Below are 20,944 nucleotides of genomic sequence, written 5' to 3'. Positions count from 1 at the left end.
CAGAGAACATCAAGGTAGATTCAGGTGCTATACTGAGGAGTCAAATACTCTCCAAATCTTTGATTTTTAAAAGTTTATTTCTTACATTGTGACTCTCCTTTAAAAATAAATACATCAAGCACATCAGGGGCATTTTTCACTCACAATAGTCATCCAAAAACCAGAAACTGCTGGAATGGGGGAATCCCAACCCAGAGCTATTTCTTTCAGGAAGCGTTCTCTCATGCCTTATGTGGAGTTAATTCGCCCCTTCTCTCTGCTCCTTGTATGTGTTTCTACTACAGAATTCATCATACTGTATTCTGCTTTATTTCTACACTTGGCTACCAAATTACAAGCAATTTTAAAGAAATGCCAGTTTCACATTTATCTCCAAGATGTTCAATAAATTTGCAGAAATAATGGCTCTCTGTTGAACTAGATTGATAATACTCTCTGAAGGGGAAGGCTTCCATTTAGATATTTCAAGAACCACAGATGATTTTCCAAAGATTTTCTATTTCTGTAATGTTATAAGGCCTTCCAACCATAGAATGTCCAAAGGAGAGCAATCATAGTAACCAATCTGTTGAATCAATGGTTACTCTTCAGGGTGAAAATCAATCCCTTGAGTTTATTAACTAGAACATGAATTTTGAAATACTGTGTGCCAAATTTTGGCTTCTCCATGATAGGACTCCAAAAGCAATAGCCATATGGACTGCACTAAACTTAGTATTAAGAATATATAACAGAAGTTCAAGATGATACAAACCCAGTTAGAATGTAATTTGGATGAAAGAGGTTAAACAACCATAAATTGTGAAATCAGGTATCATTTATTCATGCATTCATTCATTTAAAAACCATGTATCATGCCTATTCTATACACTGGACTGAGTAATACTGAATAACAGTGATTTAAGGGGTTTAAAACATGACCTCAGGCATCAAAGGGCACCTGAACATGTAGGAGAACACAGGACAGCCTGAGTCATCTTGGATGTTCAGTAGTGAGTCTGGGTTCTCTCTTTTTAGAGGGTCTTTTTAAAGCTTGGAGGAAAAAGGAGAATAAAAGAAACTGGAAATTAAGGGACAGATCAAATCATCAAGTATAAAGGTAAGAATTTTGACTAAAAAAAGTTTTGACTCCAAAATGATGAACCATTTCATCTGACAAGAGGCATAAGAAATCGTAAATTTTTAGCCAAACATAATGGAAAGAGACAATATTAAGTTTCCCCATGAGTTATTTATTCACTGTTTCTTGTATTGTCCTCATTCAGCTACAGGTATATGGTTGGATAAAAGAAAGCATGGCAAAGTATGGAAGCCTAATGCTTGTGGTCAATAAAAACAGTATAATATCTATGAAAAAATAAATGTTTACTATTTTGTAGCCAAAATATGGCTGCCTTTACTTTTTGCCACTGCAGTAGAAATCCTCAACTTGAAGCAATGTCACTCAGAAAAAGGCTCACATGTGTTTCAGGGAGAAGGGACAGGGAAAAGAAAAACACTTGAGATTAACCCAAGAGTGCCAAAATTTAGGAAGAAATCTTTTCTAGAGATTTCCTCATAACTGTAAATTTAGCCTAGTGCTCTCTCTGATTCTCTGTTTACTTACAACAGACTTGTGCTGAATGGTTAGTAATCATGAGCTTCTGAAGAGGTGCATCAGGCCTATGTCTCTGAGCAAAAGAGAAACTAAGGACCTGTGAGTAGGTTGGGTAATTTGAAGTAATTGAAGCCACGAGTATAGAATAGATGCAGCTGGGTCTGGTTCTGCCTCAAGATGATGTGGAAGCATTTGATTAGGCAAGTGGAAAAGATGAGATATTCATTATTAGGAAAAAGATAAGCTGATAAGCTTGATGCTGTAGAAAAGACCCATTTAATATGTCTATTACCCAAATAGCCCAATATTGCTTGATTTCAGGTGCACCCATTAACTATTAATAATATCAACTAAGGAATTCACAATGGACCTCTGAGAAGGCAGTCACGCAGGCATGCTAACAAAATTGCCAATGAAATTTCTGGCCGCTAAGGTCTGTAATAAGCTCTCCCCATTCTGCCCCTGCCTCTTCCCTAGGGAAGGAAGCTTAGACAAAAGGGTTTTATTTTCTTTCTTTTTCTTTTTCCTTGAACCTGATAGTTGGATACATTTCCATTCTTATGCTCCTGACACATTTCCTCAGCAATGCCTTATACTATAGAGTCCTTCTGCAACATCCACAGTACTCCCTGAAAATACAGGGCATTCTCTGAAGATTTAATTTATGGCAACCACATTGCAATAGGTGGGTACCACGTTCCTATGTCAGTGATTATATGAAATTCCATAAATGTGAGTAGTCTGGGTTCTATGAGACACCAAATATCTTTTAGTATCTTCAAAGCAGCATGTAATTGAACATCTAGAAAAGAATAACTAAGGAAATGGAAAATACAGTGACTGAGACAAAGGCAGGATTATCAAAAAGATGGTACATCAGAGGTTGACCAATGGGTATCTCCATAACTGCAATCTCTAGCTTCACCAGCTTAGATAGATCTGAGTGCATTACTCCTTGGCAGGGTCTAAATTTGGGTAAGCACCCTGACTGCTACTTTGTTCATGATCAGACTTCACAAAACAGATGAAATATTACATCTCATTCAATTCTATTCAAATTTCTGAAGAGCCCAGTTTGATGGAAGTATGGCAGTCATGTAGGTACGAAATGAAATCAAGGAAATGTATACTTTGGTGAACAAAACTATGACAAATGGAAAGGATGATTACTCCAGGGGAATGAGAAGAAGAGATATGGATCTCCTGGTACAGGAGAGAGTGGGGAAGACTGTAATCACATTCAGAAGCTTACAGATACAAAGTTGCTAGCCTTAGCAGCATGTATCATGAACATAGACTTTCAATCATCCAATGAAATACTGTTAATGTCTGCCAGGTCCATCGAGGTCCATGAGTTTTGGGGTTGTTGGTAAACAATCAGAGAGGCAAAAAATAAGTTATTGAGTCTTTCCTGACCTAATTTTAGGTATTTTTTAAAGCATAAATCAACATAATAGATATTTCATTGAAAAGTCTTTTCCAGGCCTATAGATACAAAAGGTAACACCTGGCACAAGCAGCGTATAATCTTTTTGGGTAAAAGAGAATTTAAAAAGCCAGTAGCTTCATACGACCCAGCATAGAATAAATGTGGAATTACGGTTTGGTTAGAGAATTAGAGAATGGTGGGCCTTAAGCAAAATGAATGATATGCCCTGCCAAATGAGATTTTTATTTTACTTTATTTTTTAAATTAGAGTATTATGCTGTGAGAGATACCAAGACTGTGGGCTGTATTCCGTAGGAGTGTGGTAAAGGCTTGATACGTGCTCTGGGAACCCCAGCTGGGAGCCAGGTTCTACCGAGCCTTGCAGGGACCTTGTGGAGAAAGGACTGAAATGTATGCAGGCCTGGACATATCACTTCTTGTAGCAGGAAATGGGGAGCCATAAGCAGCTTGGTGTGGCCGGGACAGGGTACAAGCAGGGGAGGTGGAAGTTGTGGCTACACGTGGTAATTAACTCCAAGGGCCTTGAAAGAGTCGGGGAGGAAGATGTCAGCAACACTGGAGAATGCCTGGTGTAGTTCTGTGTTCTAGAAGGATCTCTCTGGCTGTTGTGTAGAGTTGATTTTGAAAGGGCAGACTGGAGACAAGGAGGCCATTTAGGAGGCTGCTATGGTAATAGAGGCCAGATGTTTCTGCACGCTCACATTTTTTTTAATTAAAAAAAGGTATGCTTTTCTTCTAAATGAATGAAAGAAGAAAAAAATGGAGAAAATCTTCTGTCTTTTTAAGTTTTTCTCAGTGTGTGAGAGCAGCATGTGCCAGAATTTAGTTCTTTGGCTGTTCTGATGATAAATACCAGAGGTTATTAGTCAGGAGTCTCCCAATGTGAAAGACATATTGAACTGATGAACTTTTACTCCCACTGTCATTTTAAAGAGATGGTATATATGCTGATGAATAAGGCACTTGATGACACTTTTTCTTCACACAAAAGATTTTTACTACCCTAAGAAAATGAAAACTTGCTTTTTTACAAGGGCAGGAGGAAGAATGTGTGTTCAGTCAGAAAAAGCAGAGGCTTAAAAAGTCACCTGCTACCTGCCTCAGGCCATCTTTGCCCAGGCTCCACTCTGAGCTATGCCTACCACCATGCTGCGTTCCCACAGAGGCTCCTGCTGAGGAAGAAAGCCACTACCCCTGTGCCGAGCCTGAGAGCTCCTCTTCTCCTTTGCCCAGTGCCATCGAAAGAGGATGATCATCTGGTCCTCAAAATATAAAATATACTTTCCAAATGCCACATGTGCCAAGAACTGAAAGATTTTTATGAGTAAACACTTCTTTGTTTAAGAACCTCCTAAGGGGCATCTGGGAGGCTCAGTCAGTTAAGCGTCCGACTTCGGCTCAGGTCATGATCTCACAGATTGTGGGTTTGAGCCTGGCATCGTGCTCTGTGCTGACAGCTCAGCGCCGGGAGCCTGCTTTGGATTCTGGGTCTCCCTCTCTCTCTGACCCTCCCCCACTCGTGCTCTGTCTCTCTCTCTCTCTCTCTCTCTCTCTCTCTCTCTCTCTCTCAAAAATAAATAAACATTAAAAGAAAAGAAAAGAAAAAAGAACCACCTTAGGGGCGCCTGGGTAGCTTAGTCAGTTAAGGTGTCCTACTCTTGATTTCAGCTCAGGTCATGATCTCACGGTTTGTGAGATCAAGCCCCAAGTTGAGCTCTGTGCTGACAGCACAGAGCCCTGCTTGGGATTCTCTCTCTCACTGTCCTTCTCCAGCTCAGGCTTTCTCACTCTCAAAAATAAATAAATAAACTTAAAAAAAATTCTAAAAAAAAAAAAACTTCCTAAAAACTTGATATTATACAGCCATTCAAATGAAGACTATGAAATAACGTGAAAAGTACACAGAACAGAACATATTGCAAGCCAAAAAAGAAGATTCAAAACTATATCTATGGTAACAGTATAGCTTGTAAATGAATAGTCCCAGTGCACAGGAACAGAAGACTGTAGGGAAACACAACAAAATGTTAACATCATTTGCGCAGGGTAGAACTTGCAGGTAACAGAGTCTAATCTTATGGAATGAGTTCTCAGTGCTTTAGCTTTACAAAACATAAAATGAAAATAACACTAACTTCTAGGTTATTGTAAGAATTAGAGATAATGATTGTAAAGCACTGAAGCAGTGCCCAGAAATAAGTGGAACTAAAGAGAAATCATTACGACTTTTAAGTTCATTTTCTCTATTTTCCAAATGTGCTGTGTAGTAAATGGTACTTCGTGCCATCTTTAGGTGACAAGTAGCACTTATTGTTGAGGCTCTATCAACTCTTTGAGTGCAGACACCAACCACGTTCTCTTTGCTTTAGTGTCACCATCCAGCACAGGCCTGCCCACACCAGGCACCAAAAGATCGGTGCTGCTACCTGAGATTTGGGAAGAGGGTGCACAGGCTGAGAGGCCAATGATTTGGGGCTTCCTTTTGCCTCAAGTGTGCGCTCTTGGGTGAATCATCTAACCCTTCTGGGCTTCTGTTTCCTTCTCTACAGTCCAGGCATTTGGACTCAATATTTTCCAGTCCTTGGACACTTTGATTTTATCTTTCAGCCAGGCAGCTAAGGATAGGTGGCTGGGGAGACTTTTTATTTATTCTAAACTAGAAAATTTTCAAAGGGGGAAGAATCCCAAAGGCCATCTAACCATTCATCTACCCTAGAGCAGCTCTGTCCCTCAACCATCCTGGGCAGATGTGTTCATTCTATTTTTAACTATCTCCAGGGAAGTCTCTTCTAACTTCTCATCCTGAGTCCGCAACATTTCTTCTCAGGAATTTAAGAGCTCTGTGAAAAGCAGCACGAGCTTTCCTCTGCTTCAGATTCTTTTGCCAAGTCATCTCTCCAGTGTAGGAGTTGGAAATCGGAAACATCATGAGAATATGCCAACAAAATCCACACGTCCAATCACTCACCGAGTCCTGCCAATTTATTTCCCCAACCTCAATTCTTCCATATTGACTAACACTGCCTTAGATTCAGGCCTTCATATCACTCCTTGCTAGGATGACTTCAACAATCTTTTGTCATGGTCCCTCAAAACTACAGTTATTCCTTATTTGTCACATGCCTGTCAAGGTGCAGACATTGTCCTAAGCATGCAGGATGTGGCTGTAAATTAGGTGAATATAGCCCCTGGCCGCACAGAGCTCACAGTCTAATGAGGGATGGAAGATGTGCATCTTATAAACAGTCAGTTGCCAGCAGTTGTGTCAAGGAGGCCATAATGTAGGTGCTGGTGACAGCACAAACTCTGGAAATGGACAGCCTGGGTTCAAATCTCAGCTCCTCCATCACCCACTGTGTGACTCTGGGCAACCTCTGGGTACACAGCTTCTTCAACTGTAAAAAGGGAGAAATGTTAGTGCCTACTTCATGAGGTTACTGTAGAAAATAAATGCCTTGTTACCACTAGAATAGAGCCTGGCATATGGTAATAGTTCAATAAAACATCTTCTTACACATAATGGCCTGCCCCGAAAACAACTCTGAAAAAGATGCTCCTTCTCTCAAAATCTTCTAATGGTTTCCCAGTGTTGCAGGATAAGGTCCTTTCTCTATCATGACCTATAGGGTCTTCTAGAATCCTAGCCAAGTCTGCTTCTCAGGTCTAATGTCTGCCTTGAAATGTGCCTGAACTGCTTAAAGTTTCCAGCTTACACCAGCCATCTTGCTCCTCTGAGACTCTGGTCTTGCTGCTACTTCTGACGAAGACTGGCAGGGACAGTCCTCCCCTTCCCCCGTTAAGCCCTGCTCACCCTTTAAGATTTATCTCCGGTGTGAATCTCTTTAGCGAGTTTTCCCTGACTTTCTTCTGTCCTCTGGGCTTCCACATTCTCCTCAGCACCCGAGGTACCTGTGCAGACCTCAAGACTCTACTTACTACAATGTTGGGTAATTACTGGCAATGCATTTGCTTCCCATACATGAGTTCCTCGAGTTCCTTCTCACTCATTTTTGAATCCACAGTGCCTAGGACAGTGCCTGGTACACAGGACACACCTAACGAATGTTCGCAGAACAAATAAAGATTTGTACCAAAAACCTTCCATGTAGCTTTCAAACTGTGTATGGCACTTTGGGAGATACTGGTATAGTCACTCTTCACTTGAAAGTGGTTAATAAATGTCCCCAAATTTTACTCAGCGAACACCATGTAAATGAGCTGTCATGTTCCTTCACTTACAAAATTACTTGCCAATTACACTTAGATGATCCCAGTGTAATTACCATGTAAACTGTACCCTGGCTGAGATAGCCTAAATCATCAATTCAACTTTACCCTCTCATCATATGGTACTTACCATATAATTAAATAAATGGTCAGCCACCACCACAATTGTATATCTCCCCAACAAAACGAAGTGGCTACATTTGCAACTGATTTATCAGTTATGACAACATGCAACACACCTCCAGGTATAATATCAGAAGCTTAAAAAATGTAAAAGCCCCATGTAGTCTTGAGGGAAAAAATGCCAAGTTTATGATAAAAAATATAAGCATTATAAAAATTTTGTTTTCCTTAAAAAAAGAAGAAGCACTAAGATATAAAGACAAAAATCCTCATTCTTCCTGAGAAGACTTCCTTCCTAAAACCTCAGATAATAAAAACATTTCCAAGCATTTGAAAGTGAATTTAGCTCTTCAAACAAATCACAATTTCTTTCAAACAACAGTTGCATTTTCTGTGTGTGTGGAAGGTAAATGTGTTTTACTAAGGTTGACATTCTTTTCTGATAGACTTGCTAATATCTTATGCGAGAATTAGATACATGGGAGAGATCCTAAATGTTGACAGTACCTCTTAGCGAGCAAATTTTCATTCGCTCTTCTGGTTGCCACCTTCACACCTGGCACAGGTGATCACATTGACTTCCTAGCATGGCCACATTAGGCCAAACAGATTCTCAAACAGAGGTTCTGTCTAAAGGGACCATTTGACTTCCAGAATACAGTGCTCTGAGGCTCTGATTGAAAAAGAGGTCAATGCTGGCCCAAATATCCCTCAACCCCCTGCAGTGGAATAATTGATGTGCAGCAGCCCCTACAGATGTGGAGTCACCAAGGTGATGGATGGATGTAAGTATATTATTCACATGTACATCTGCTAATATACAGGTCCCAGTGCAAACACCAAGACTTAAGAATATTATGTGGATTTAGGACAATCCCTGAAGGACTCCAGTTCCATTAAAAATTTGTTTGGCAGCCTGGGGCAGATCTATTCCAACTCCCACATGCTTCGTGCGTTTGAGAGGGAGAACCAAACTGCTTTAAAAATAAATTTAATAAATTTTGTAATGTCAAATCATTAACATCCTGTCTAGTCATTTATTCTTTGTATTTTGAAACAGTAACATTAACCTGTGGAATTTTTTCAAATCTTTCTAATATCTGAGTTAACATTTTTATTTTCCTTGTGTTTTCTGCCAAAGGAAATGAATTATGTCCTGAAAACAGAAGAAAGCATTCCAATTTTTTTCCCTCTATAGGCCTTTCTCTTGTCACAAATATACCAGACAATACCCAGAAAACTCTGTGACCAGAGTCCATTTTGGTTTGGAAATAGTAGAGGAAATAATTTAACTTCCAGACATTCTCAGTTATTGTTTGCTGATTTACAATATTAGTTATAATTTGCTGCCTGTAATGGTTGTAACACTGCTCTTACAAATGCTCATTCATTCCTCCAGCAGATATTTTTAGTACCTATTCTGCACAGGCTGGGTGTCAGAGGAGACAGCAAAGAGACATGCAAGCTGTCCCCTCAAGTAGGTGACAGTCTGGGTGGACGGGAAGAAATCCAACTTCTCCTGCCACATATTCTTCTCATGTCTCCAATGAAAATGCTCACGATTCCCCCGAAATGAACCAAGTATCCTCACATACAACATGTTTATCTGGTCTTCGCAACAATCCTCAGTAGATACGGCAGATCTATTTCAGGCCTGAAGTTCTTACCTTAATATCCCTTATATTGGATAAACTGCTTCAAGGGTCCAAAATTCCATGTCATGCAGTAGGTAAATAGAATGTGCACATGTGTCTCCCCAGGAAGAGACGTGGTAGGTGACAGCACCCTGACTTAGCTGAGTTAGGACATGCGCTGGCTTTTGTCCAGTGTCCAGCAGCCTGTGTTTGAACCCTCATAGTGCAAAGCCAGTCTACAAAATTTCTCTTCAGCCCTTAGTATATCACTGCCCTAAACAGGAAGTGTTTAACAAATGTGGTGTTTCCCTGGCATTCTAATTAAAAACAGTCATTACATCCTAAAAAGAGCAATAAACAAAATAATAAATTAGTAAAATGTTTTGCCACCAACAATTTCCAAAATGATGAGAAGTGTTGGGTATCATGGCTCAAGTGCTTAAACCGAGTTCAGTTAAAAGTACATTCCCAGTGTGGAGGTTCCTCAGAAAATTAAAAATAGACCTACCCTATGACCCAGCAATAGCACTGCTAGGAATTTATCCAAGGGATACAGGAGTACTGATGCATAGGGGCACTTGTACCCCAATGTTTATAGCAGCACTCTCAACAATAGCCAAATTATGGAAAGAGCCTAAATGTCCATCAACTGATGAATGGATAAAGAAATTGTGGTTTATATACACAATGGAATACTACGTGGCAATGAGAAAGAATGAAATATGGCCTTTTGTAGCAACGTGGATGGAACTGGAGAGTGTGATGCTAAGTGAAATAAGCCATACAGAGAAAGACAGATACCATATGGTTTCACTCTTATGTGGATCCTGAGAAACTTAACAGAAACCCATGGGGGAGGGGAAGGAAAAAAAAAAAAAAGAGGTTAGAGTGGGAGAGAGCCAAAGCATAAGAGACTGTTAAAAACTGAGAACAAACTGAGGGTTGATGGGGGGTGGGAGGGAGGGGAGCGTGGGTGATGGGTATTGAGGAGGGCACCTTTTGGGATGAGCACTGGGTGTTGTATGGAAACCAATTTGACAATAAATTTCATAAAAAAAAAAAAAAAAAAAAAAGTACATTCCCAGGTGCTGTGAGCAATTTGGGACTCCTAACCTGAAAATGGAAGACAATGCTATATGTCTCCTAGAGGTACAGAATTAGTTACACGAGCAAAGGAATGTGGTCCAGGACTTTTTACATGTCCAAAATGAGCCTCCTGTCCCCAAACATCTAATTAAAAATGCCTGCATCCTTACAAATTCGCGACAGACTTTTCCATTCCCAAGCCACCAAATGAAGCAACTCAAGGCTGGGAGCTGAGTATTTTAAATCCCCCAAAGAGAAGTAACGCTGCTCCCTACTAAACTCTCAGCTAGTTACCTTAAACTGATGGGAATCAAGGGGAACAAGCAAATGGAACTTCAAAGCTCCTATGAGGCCACCAGCTCTGCTCAGCAAGGCTCAGGGAAGTGGCGGCCAAACTCACACAGCTTGGGCTTTTGAAGTCTAACCGACTATCTCCCATTAGCTGAGCAATACAGCCGCTGCTGTACAGTGGCAGTTGCTGGTCTTGTGAAGCTCTGCTTTCTTGGGCCAGGACTGCCTCTCATCTCAGCAGAGAAAGGTAGCCAGGGAGCAGTGGGCACCAGGAAGTGGGAAAAAGGAAAGCCCATCATCCCTTAACTTCGAGCAGTGAAAAATGGAGCAGACATAGAGACAGGAGAGCAAACAAAAGAAAAACAGCTGAATGTATTTTGAGAAATTTTCTTGTATGGCTAAAAGCTCTGTGAGAAGTATATTGTTTTATTTAAATGAAACAAATGAAAACTATTTAATAAAACAATGTAACATGAAGTTTTAAATATAGATGATACATGCATGGAAGTATCTGTGTGGAGATTTTGTTAGCCAGGAACATTAGCAGTTTAATCCAGTCTGTCTTTATAAATAGGGTAATGGCACAGTAAGGAAATAATTTCAAACCTTTCAAAGGTACCAAGATAGAAGCATTGTTTGCAGGATTTGGTGTTTTTGTGCCACCTTGTGGTAGCCACCTCAAATTGCAGGTACCAATCCTAAAATAAACAACTAAGTTCTAGAAGGTGGGCTTTAAAAGCTACCCCTATAAACACAAACTCAACCTCTGTATACACATCAACATGGACCCTACCACTTTTCCAGACCTATGGCAAAATCTTCCCCAAGAGTATGGAAGACTCTCATCACATGGGTGGCCTGAGCTGCTGCTGTAGACAGACACTAAGGGGCCAACAAGAAGACTTCCAACTAATTAAAAAAAACAAAAAACAAAAAACTGAATGTTCATTGCAGTATTATTTGTAAAAGCATAAATAAGGAGGCAACTTAAATGGCCATCATGATGGGAATGATTAAATAAATTGTGGTACATCCACACAATAAAATATTAAGGAGCTGCTAAAATGAAAATGTGTAGTAGATCTTCATGTACTGACAGAAGGATGACTGCGATATCTTTAGGCACAAAAAGCAAGTCATTCAACAGTATGTATAATATGAATTTTAAAAATTCTTAAAATGTATGCACTGTTACATAAAGAGGTCCAGAAGGATATAGAACAAACTGTTTATGTGGGTTATCTAAGGGAGGGTAAGACTTTTTACTTTTATTTTTATGCTCTTTTATATGGCTTGAATTTTCTCCAGTGAATATAATGTTTTTCTCCAACTAGAGTGCAATAATATCAGCAGTTGCATGAAAGTCCACCTTCAGCACATGACCCTGATGGTCAATGAGTTCTTGTAACATCTGCCCCCTCTTTCCCATGTAAAAACTTCTCGTAATGTTCACATTCTCTGGTTTCACACACCCCCAGAAGCATAGAGATTCAGTCCCACTCCACACAGAGAAGCTTCCTGCCAATTTCTACACTCTGCAATACATTCAAGTCTTGGTCAGATTTCTGTCAGCTGTGGGGTATCAGGCCTTGCTGTGGTGTTCTTGAGGATATTAGGGGAGACTAGGGAAAAATGAAATAGACATTGGCAATGAAGTTTCTAACTATTCAAGAGACAGCATCAAAAAGAGAACTCTGATCCTTCCCCTTCTCATTAATCTATCCCCTCTCCTCTGTTCTTACCTAAGTCCCACCTGACCTTAACTCACATCCTCTCCAGGTTTCTCATGGCTTGTACATGACTTACTCCATGCATTCTACAAAAGCTTCCCTGATCTTAGGTTTGTTCCACCCATGCCTAGGTAAGCAAGCTCCCTGGAATACACTGGTCTTTCCAGGACTGGAATCTGAACATGCTTTTGCCATGGGTAGAGAGACCTGTTGCATGCTTATCAGCCTGGCTTTGAGGTCTGCCAAAGCCTGGATTCCTCAAACTGTTGAGATATCCGGGTTCTTCTGGAACAGAATTCCAAAAACAGTATATTTTTAACACACTTTCTATTCACATCACAGACCAGGGACTCATTTCCTTAATATATACAAAAGTCCCATAAATCTTGAAGCAAAAAACCAATGACCCAACAGAAAAAATAGGCTAAGAATATGAACAGTTTTCAGAAAAGAAACACAAATGACTCCTAAAAATATGAAGAGGTACTCAACTCCACTTATAATACAAGAAATACAAACTAAACTACAATGAGTTGCCATTTGTAACTATCAAAGGAACAAAGATCAAGCAATGTGATAACATACTTCAATATCAAGGATGTGCAGATAGGGCGTTCTCATGCCTTGCTGAGTATAAATTGGTACAATCTCTATCAAGGACAATTTGGCAAGACATAAAAATTTTAAATGTGCAAAACTTTGACCCAGAAATTTCATATGTAAGATATTTATTCTAAGGATATACTTAAAACAATACAAGATGATGAATATCCAAGGATATGCACTGAAGCACTGTTTAAAATTTTTAAAAAGACTGCAAACAACCTATGTTTTCATCAATAAAGAACTGGCTAAATGAATTATGGCATATTCATAAATGGAACATTATGCAGCCATTCAAAAGCATAAAGTAGTTCTACATTTATTGATTTTGAATTATTGTTAGCATAAACCAAGGGACCATAGTTAAGTACACATATGCATTTGTTTTCAGATACCATGACTAACTCTGAAAGACTATAAAGAAACAAGTAACACTGGTTGCCTCAGAGCAAGAGAATTGGTAACTGGGTGAACAGAGGTAGGAGGCTTACTTTTGACTTTCTACTTTTTTACTAGCTTCTTTTATTTACCTTTAGAATTTTGTGTTATATTCATATATTAGTAAGTAAAAAAAATCACATTAAAGAAATTGATAATGTTGTCTGCACTAGCTTATCTTTCAAATATTATACTCAAATACATTTTCTATTATCCCCATAGATATTTTCTCTCTAAGCCATGGACCTCATCCAGTTAATCTATGTCAAACTGACCCTAACCTAATGGAATTTACATTTGATTCATGTCATTCTCCTGTTTTAAAATAAAATCAACTGTCACTTAGTCCCTTTGCTCCCAAAGAAATATTCAATCCAATAAAAAGACACTCAGTCTCCTTCACCATCTGACCATCAACCTCAACCTGGTTCTCAGCCACATGACGTGGTTCACCACACCTTCCTTACTTGCCAATAAAATTTCCTTCCATCTCTTCTCCTCCCCTCTCTATCCAGCAAATCATGTATGTCCTGTGAGGTCTACATCCAATTACTTCTTTGAGCCTTCGTTACTCTCAGGAAGGACCAATAAAACTTCTCTCTGTGCTCCTAAGAGTACTTTGTGTCTCCTGCAAGAAGTTGACTGATCAAAATTATATTACATTTATCAGAGTGTTTGTGTGGCTTAGTTAATTAAGCGTGTGACTCTTGATCTCGGCTCAGGTCATGATCTCATGGTTTGTGAGATCAAGCCCTGCATCAGGCTCTGTGCTATGCTGACAGCACAGAGCCTGCTTGGAATTGTCTCTCCCTGCCCCTCCCACTATTGCCCATGTGCATGCACATACACACACTCTCTCTCTCTCTCAAAATAAATAAACTTTAAAAAATTATATTACATTTATCATTTATGGCTCTATAGATGACTACATTTTATCTATGGTCATGTCCCTCAGATTGCAAAACCCTGGGAGGAAGAAGCCAAACTCATTCATCATGTATTCCTGGTACCTACATAACTTCCTGGCACTCACAGGTGCTTGATATACATGAACTCATCACCACCATTTCCCCCATGTTTTCTCATCCATCAAGCTGAATGAAGAATATTGTTTCTCTAATGCTATTTCTATGTGGTTGGCTAATGTTTGCCCAACATGACATGGTACCACCTACGCAAATTTATCTCCCAAGTTTAATACAGGCTCTGTGCTTAGTTCTTTGTCCTAACTCTTACACAGCTATCTGGGGTCAGCTAGACTTTGCTTTCTCCAACTAGATATCTGATTGGCTGTATACTGAAAAATCTATTGGCCTGTTTTCCTACAATTGGTTTCATATGATATGGTGCCCATTTGGTGAATTAGGCATACATAAAAACCACTTGGGAGATCAGAATTATGTTTTCAGAAGCAAATGGACATGAAATGAAATTTCTAGAGGGAGAAGTTGCTGTCCTTCTCTGCTGCTTTACTCTTAAGCACGCTAAGATATTATAAATTATCTTAAAGGAAAAAATCTAAATAGTCTGCCCAGAACTATTTATGATTCTTCTATTTATGATCCATCCAGTCAAATGTAGCTTTTGGTAACTTCTGTTTCTTAAGCCATTAAAAAGAGGTGATAAGAGAAACAGCCTAAAGGTCCAAAATCTGTCGATGAAGATTTATGTGATAAATCTCTATAATGGAATATTGCTCAGCAATCAAAATGAATAAACAGTTGAAATATGTAACATCCAAATAAGTATGCTGGGTGAAAGAAACCAAAGTATGCTGGGTGAAAAAATAACCAGATGAATGGGAGTGGGAGGGGGAGAGAGAGAGAGAGAGAGAGAGAGAGAGAAGGAGAGAGAGAGAGGGAGAGAAGGAGAGGGAGAGAGAGAGGAGACGAGAATAAAAAGAGAGAGGACACACATTGTTTGACTTCTTTTATGTGAAATTCTAGAAAGTGCAAAATAATCTTCATAATAACAGAAAGCATATTAGTGATTGCTTAGGGGTTAGGGAAAGGCCAGGAGGGAAAGGAGGAAGGAATTACAAAGGGTCAGGAGGAAGCTTTTGGAGGTGATGGATATGTTCAGTATCTCGGTTGTGAGGATAGTTTTATGGGTGCATACATTTGTCAGTTTGTTGAAACTTGTAGGCATATGTATTTTAAATACATACAATTTATTACATGTCAATTATACTCCAATAAAGTTCTTTAAAAAAAAGTTGACAGAGGTGAAGAAGAAGGGAATCTGTCCAAAAACATATGTATACAATACTGTTTTGAAAGTGATTTTCAAAGAAGAGGGATGTTCACTACTTGCAGAATACCTTTCCAGAATGACATTTTCCTGAGAATGTCATTTTCAAGGAAGACAGGAATTGTATTTTTGAAAGGAGCAGCCAGGTTGCAAGCAGATGATTAATTATCATGGAAAATCATTGATGTATCATCGCAATTTCACAGTATTTCTTACAGTTAAAATAAAGCTCTTTCATATCTCTCATAAAGGTATTGTGAAGCTTTAATTGATTTGTGTTGGTAAAAACCCTTGGTTACCGTCATGGAAAATAATTGAATTAAACATCAAAATATAAATGTACAACTTTTGTTATTGTTTTTATGTTTGTTTTTCTTTACAATGATCATTGCAGGGTGCCAACTATTCTAACACATGATTAAACCGGGGAAGACACTGGACTCAAGAGCTTGCACATCTGCTGATTTAATGTTAAATTATAGAATCTATAAAGGTGTTTAAAGAAACCTGTATCGCTATCTCTACATCCTGGATAATCTTGCAAATACCACGGGCCCACTCATTAAGGAATACTAATGACTTACACAAGCTGAATTCAAGGATATAAATCTCCGGGCTTACTTGTATACTTTCTTACTTGTATATATTTTTTGCCTTCTTTTGAAAAGAATAACTTAATATTAACTCAGCACCACAGTAAGGAAATACAATAAAAAATATAAATGACAGTATCGATCAGGAGGACAATGTAGACATTGTCCTCAGGGACACAGAGTAACTCAGGGTTTGTTTGAAAGACATTTAAACAACAGGCTGTATCTAGAGTAACAGACACTGCACACCGCACAGAGGTGACTCAGTAAGTGTCCTTAAGTATCACTGGTGATCCATGCACACTAAGTCATCAGTAACTGTTGGCCAGGATTGCTCATAATTTCGCAAGTCAAAATTGTGACTATGACTTAAGACTCACAGAGCAGAGCTGGAGAACACAGCCCCTCACTATTTGCAAAGCAGAGATAAAGAAGATGTTCCTATGTTATCTCTATCCCAACCAATATAATTAGACATGATAGTAGAGAAAACTCATTTCAAGAAAGTGTTGATCATTAGGCAACAAAAAAATTATTCTTTAAGAGCTAAACATTTTAAGGAGGACTCCTTGCTGTGGATCTAATGTAGAGTGTAAAGAGGATGATGGGCTCATGTTTTGGATGAGACTGTCACTATGAGGCAGGTACACATACGTGTAATTCATTATGGTCAGCTGCTAAGAGTTTTGCAACTTATTAAGGCTACAATACAGTAGTCACAAGCTACATGTGGCAATTTACATTTAAATCAAGTGAATTAGAATTAAAAATTCATTTCTTCAGTTGCTCTAGTCACATTTCAAGCGGTCAGCAGATACATGTGGTGAGTGGCTCCCATGTTGGACAGTGCAACCTTGAATATTCCATTCTTACAGAAAGTTCTAGCAGATAGTTTAGGGCTAGAATGAGGCTGAGGCCAACAAAGGGATGCTAAGGAAGGAACTCTGTAATGGGGCCTTGAGAATGATGAGAGTGCATTGGTTACAAAGAGGCCATGTTGCTCAATTCCTGAAGAGAGGGGGAGACCCTGGTTCATACTCTTCTAGCCTGGCTTTCAATAAATAGCCTAGAGTTAAAGCACTTTGTATGTCCCCATGCCCTCTGGGACCTCAAAAACTAAATGTGTGTTTTCCATAAAATATTAAATCAAGAGAAATTAAGACAGCACACTTAATGTGAAATAAAGTTCATATACTCCTGTTTAAACACAGATTAGAATTTCTGTCAGAACAATGCCAGTGAAAAGTTGACATTCTAATTAATACAATTTACATTATAAAGCACTGAATATCTTTATCTTGCTATTATGAAATGCCCTCTTTAAAAAAAAAAAATCAAGGCTCTACTCAACAGGGAATTGAGTACCAAGGGCAATATTTAAAAACCCATGTACAAGAGAGGTGGTTGGGGTCACTGGCATTTTTACACACAATCAACCCAGGTCTCTAAAAATGGAAGCAATACACTCATCCTCTTAAACATAGTTTTGTGTCTTTTATCATCCACAAAGCTATTTTCATGCAGCAATAGGATTTTGAGTCTGTTTTACTTGCAATGACATAAAACATACTGCAAAACACAAACACCAAAAGACTAAAACATCCTCTTTCTCTTTCCCCTCTTTCCCCCTCTCACCTCCCTCTTTGTCATTCTCTCATTTAACATCACAGGGAAGGTTCTGGAACCCTGTGAACTCACGCAAAGGTAGGACTCCCACACAATGTTTATTCAATCCAAATTCTGAGTGTGTAAGAGGGGCAGAAAATCAACCCCACAGTTGGGTACCCAAGGATTCGTGTTCATTGCCTTTGTCAATTTTATACTATCGGTGAAAGGAATAAAGATGAGATTCTTAAAGCTTGAATTTTCATTTCCTATGACAACGTGCTTTTTCTTCATGCTTTATCACACTCCACTACTTGGTTTCCACCCCTTCATAATTGATATCGGCCATTTGAAGCATTCAGTAAAAACCTCATGAGGTTCATCAAATGTCCCCCAGTCTATAATTCTTGCTTCTAACATATTCAGAAGCATATTCATCCAAGTATTTTCCACTTCCCCTCCATGGTTTTCCCTGTGCACAGGGACGGGTGTAATGACAGTTGTATTAATTATATGCTGAAAAACCCACATAGCAGCAAAAATGATGGAGATCATCGTTTTAAATATTTTATTAAAATAACCCAGTGTAGAACAGATAATGTAGACCCTCTTGATAATGAGAGGTTCATTAATTTTACAAGAATTCTAGAAAGCTTAGAATGGTCATCAAAATTATCTCTTTCATTTATTTATTTTTTAAGAAGAGGAAAGCCTTCAATCATAGCTTTAGAGAACAAGGGCCTAGTATATTTTCTAAGGTATTTTTAAGTTAATTACTCACCTTCCTGGAAAAAGTTTTGAAAAAAATAGCTTGAAATATGGAGGATTTAGATTTCATAATATATTGAAATGCCTGTAAATTTTCAGCTTCTGTAGTTTGCCCCATTAAAACTTGGTTTCATTAGCATATAATGTCTTGTGATAAATAAAAATGATACTCCCCATAAACAAATAAGCAGTGCATTAAAATCCTCCCGTTACTAACAGCAAAAGCAACTCAGTTTTGCCTACCAAGTGTGTCTCCAGGTACAGTTTAAGGCCATCCGTCTCTGCTTTAGGGGGTGTCCAATTCTCAGTGGTTTCCATGGCTTCATTTAACCATTGAATGAATTCATCCAGCTTGTTTACAAACCCCTTGACACAAAAAAAGGGAAGGGGGAAGAAAAGGACAAGAAAAGCATGTTAGTTGGTCATTTCTTTAGGCAATTTAAAAAATCCCAAACGTCATCAATGGTAAAAATTGATACCACTGGACTCCCATTCTGGTTCCACACTGTAAATGGAATTTCCACGATTCCCAGCACTGAAATCTATCAAAATGGAAAGAAATTGTGCGTGACTCCCTCTCAGTTTTTCCCTAGGAACATTTTTTTCTGAGGAATTTGGATTGGATTGTCAGATGTCTTCGTAAAGATGTCTTCAAATCATCAAAACATTTCTGGTGTCTGACAAGTGCCCCCAAAGCAAAAAATCAGGTCAGGCCTGCTAGGAACACTCACTGGATTTGGGGGATAAAAGCATTCCTGTAAAGATGGTGTTCTTTACTCAGAAGCCTATGGAGTTGAGTTGCCTTAACTGAACTACATATCTATTTTTAAATCACATAAGTGTTTAAAGGGATTTGGATGAGTTCTACTGACAGCCCAACTGTCTGTGCTTGAGCATGGGTTCTAAGAAGCAAGGAAGGGTAGAGGAGGTGGGATCAGTGAACAAAAACATAAACACCTGACTGGGTGTGTCCTGCACATAAAGAAATATTCTTGGCTAGGAAGCACAAATCACAGTAATCTCGCAATTTTTCAAATAGTGGTTATAAAAATTTATTGACCATTTAAAAGAACACATCTGTAGAAACGGAAACTATTTTGAAAAAATGAAAGCCCAGCTACGAACCTAGGGGAAAGAAATGGGGCTGGGCGCCTGTTTTCTGTGTCTAGGTAAACAGCACCACCTGGAGGTCGAAAGGAGCAAGGACCGGCTTCTACATTTGTACTCACCGAAATGGCTGGGAGTGCTATTTCTCTTATTAAACTTAACCCGTTCTTCAGATTTGCCTTTTGATTAATTTTGGTTAATATTTTTAATGCTTCACTTAGGATATCCTGAGACTAAATTAAGAATAGGTGAAAATTCATTTTCTTTATCATGCTTCTCAGAAGCTAGGCTTTGTTTTTTTCTTTTTCAATGTTTATTTTTGAGAGAAAGAAACAGAGTGTGAGTGGGGGAAGAGCAGAAGGAGAGACAGAGAGAGAGACAGAATCAGAAACAGGCTCCAGGCTCTAGGCGGTCAGCACAGAGCCTGGCACGGGGCTCGAACTTGGGACCAGAGAGATCATGACCTAGGCTGAAGTAGGAGGCTTAACTGACTGAGCCACCGAGATGCCCCAAAGCTAGGCTTTGTTATTAAAGTTTCTCCTGAATGATAGTTTAAGATTTATAACCCCTTAATTCTAGCAGTTGATTGGCCTCAAAATGATTGTTAGGAAATGAGAAAATGGGACTGAGAAGGATGGTAAAGAGGAAGACAGACAAGTAACACTCAGAAACACATTTCTGTCTGTCAAAGGTTGATAGAGAAGAGTTGTGGTCATCGGTACACCTGGAGTCCATCAGATTGTCCCACGATACTCTGGTACTGCTATCAGCCTGTGCAGAGCTCAGCCAATCATCCCACATGGTAGTGTATCTATCCCATGTTTCGAAAAGCTACCCAAAGCTTTCCCTATTTTATCCCTATTGTGCAAAGGTCAAACGATAATCACACTCATCCTTTTGAAAACCTACCCTAATCAAGTTGTTTTGGTACAGCCAATAAAAAATATCATATTAGAGTCATCTTAATTAGAAGCTAAGGCCTATGCATTTGCAATGGACCGAGCTGGGAACCAGAAGGTTGTTTAACATGCCTCATGTCCTGGCCTCCAACCCCAAATTAATGACCTCACTGAGACTTCCTCTGGTCATCACTCAGAAGTGTTTCTTCCAGGTGAGGTGAAAATGTGTCCAACAGGGATAGTTTCACGAATGTCAAATACTGCACTCCCCTACCAAATGCATTTTTCTGATGATCCACCCAATGGTAGGAATCCATGCCAAGTAATTCTTTTTGCCCTTTCTCATAGATTGAGGGTATCAGTTTGTCTGCTCTTTCTCTTTTTCTACATTTCCATAAATTTGAGAGTTGCTTTGTTTTTCATTTCCTTCCAAATACTCAAGCCTTTTAACACAGATGTTACTTTAGGCTCCCTGTTTTCAGTCGAGCCTCCCACCTGTTTTAAACATCACTCCCCAAATCCCTCTTTCTGGTAGACTGCCTA

The 20,944-nt window shown here is 39.1% G+C and overlaps 1 protein-coding gene across 14 annotated transcripts in view; it reads right to left on the bottom strand.

Annotated features, from left to right (window-relative positions):
* Positions 1-20,944, bottom strand: part of AKAP6 (A-kinase anchoring protein 6) — a 554,746-nt gene that overhangs the window by 225,452 nt on the left and 308,350 nt on the right. For all 14 annotated transcript variants that reach the window (XM_042942947.1, XM_042942939.1, XM_042942943.1 and 11 more), the window contains one exon: positions 18,639-18,761. In XM_042942947.1, the coding sequence (XP_042798881.1) occupies positions 18,639-18,761 (123 nt within the window). The remainder of the gene's footprint in view (positions 1-18,638; positions 18,762-20,944) is intronic.

This window comes from Panthera leo, chromosome B3, assembly GCF_018350215.1.
Source record: "Panthera leo isolate Ple1 chromosome B3, P.leo_Ple1_pat1.1, whole genome shotgun sequence".
NCBI lineage: Eukaryota > Metazoa > Chordata > Mammalia > Carnivora > Felidae > Panthera > Panthera leo.
The sequence above is the reverse complement of the archived record's forward strand: the minus strand, read 5'-3'. Positions and strand labels throughout refer to the sequence as shown.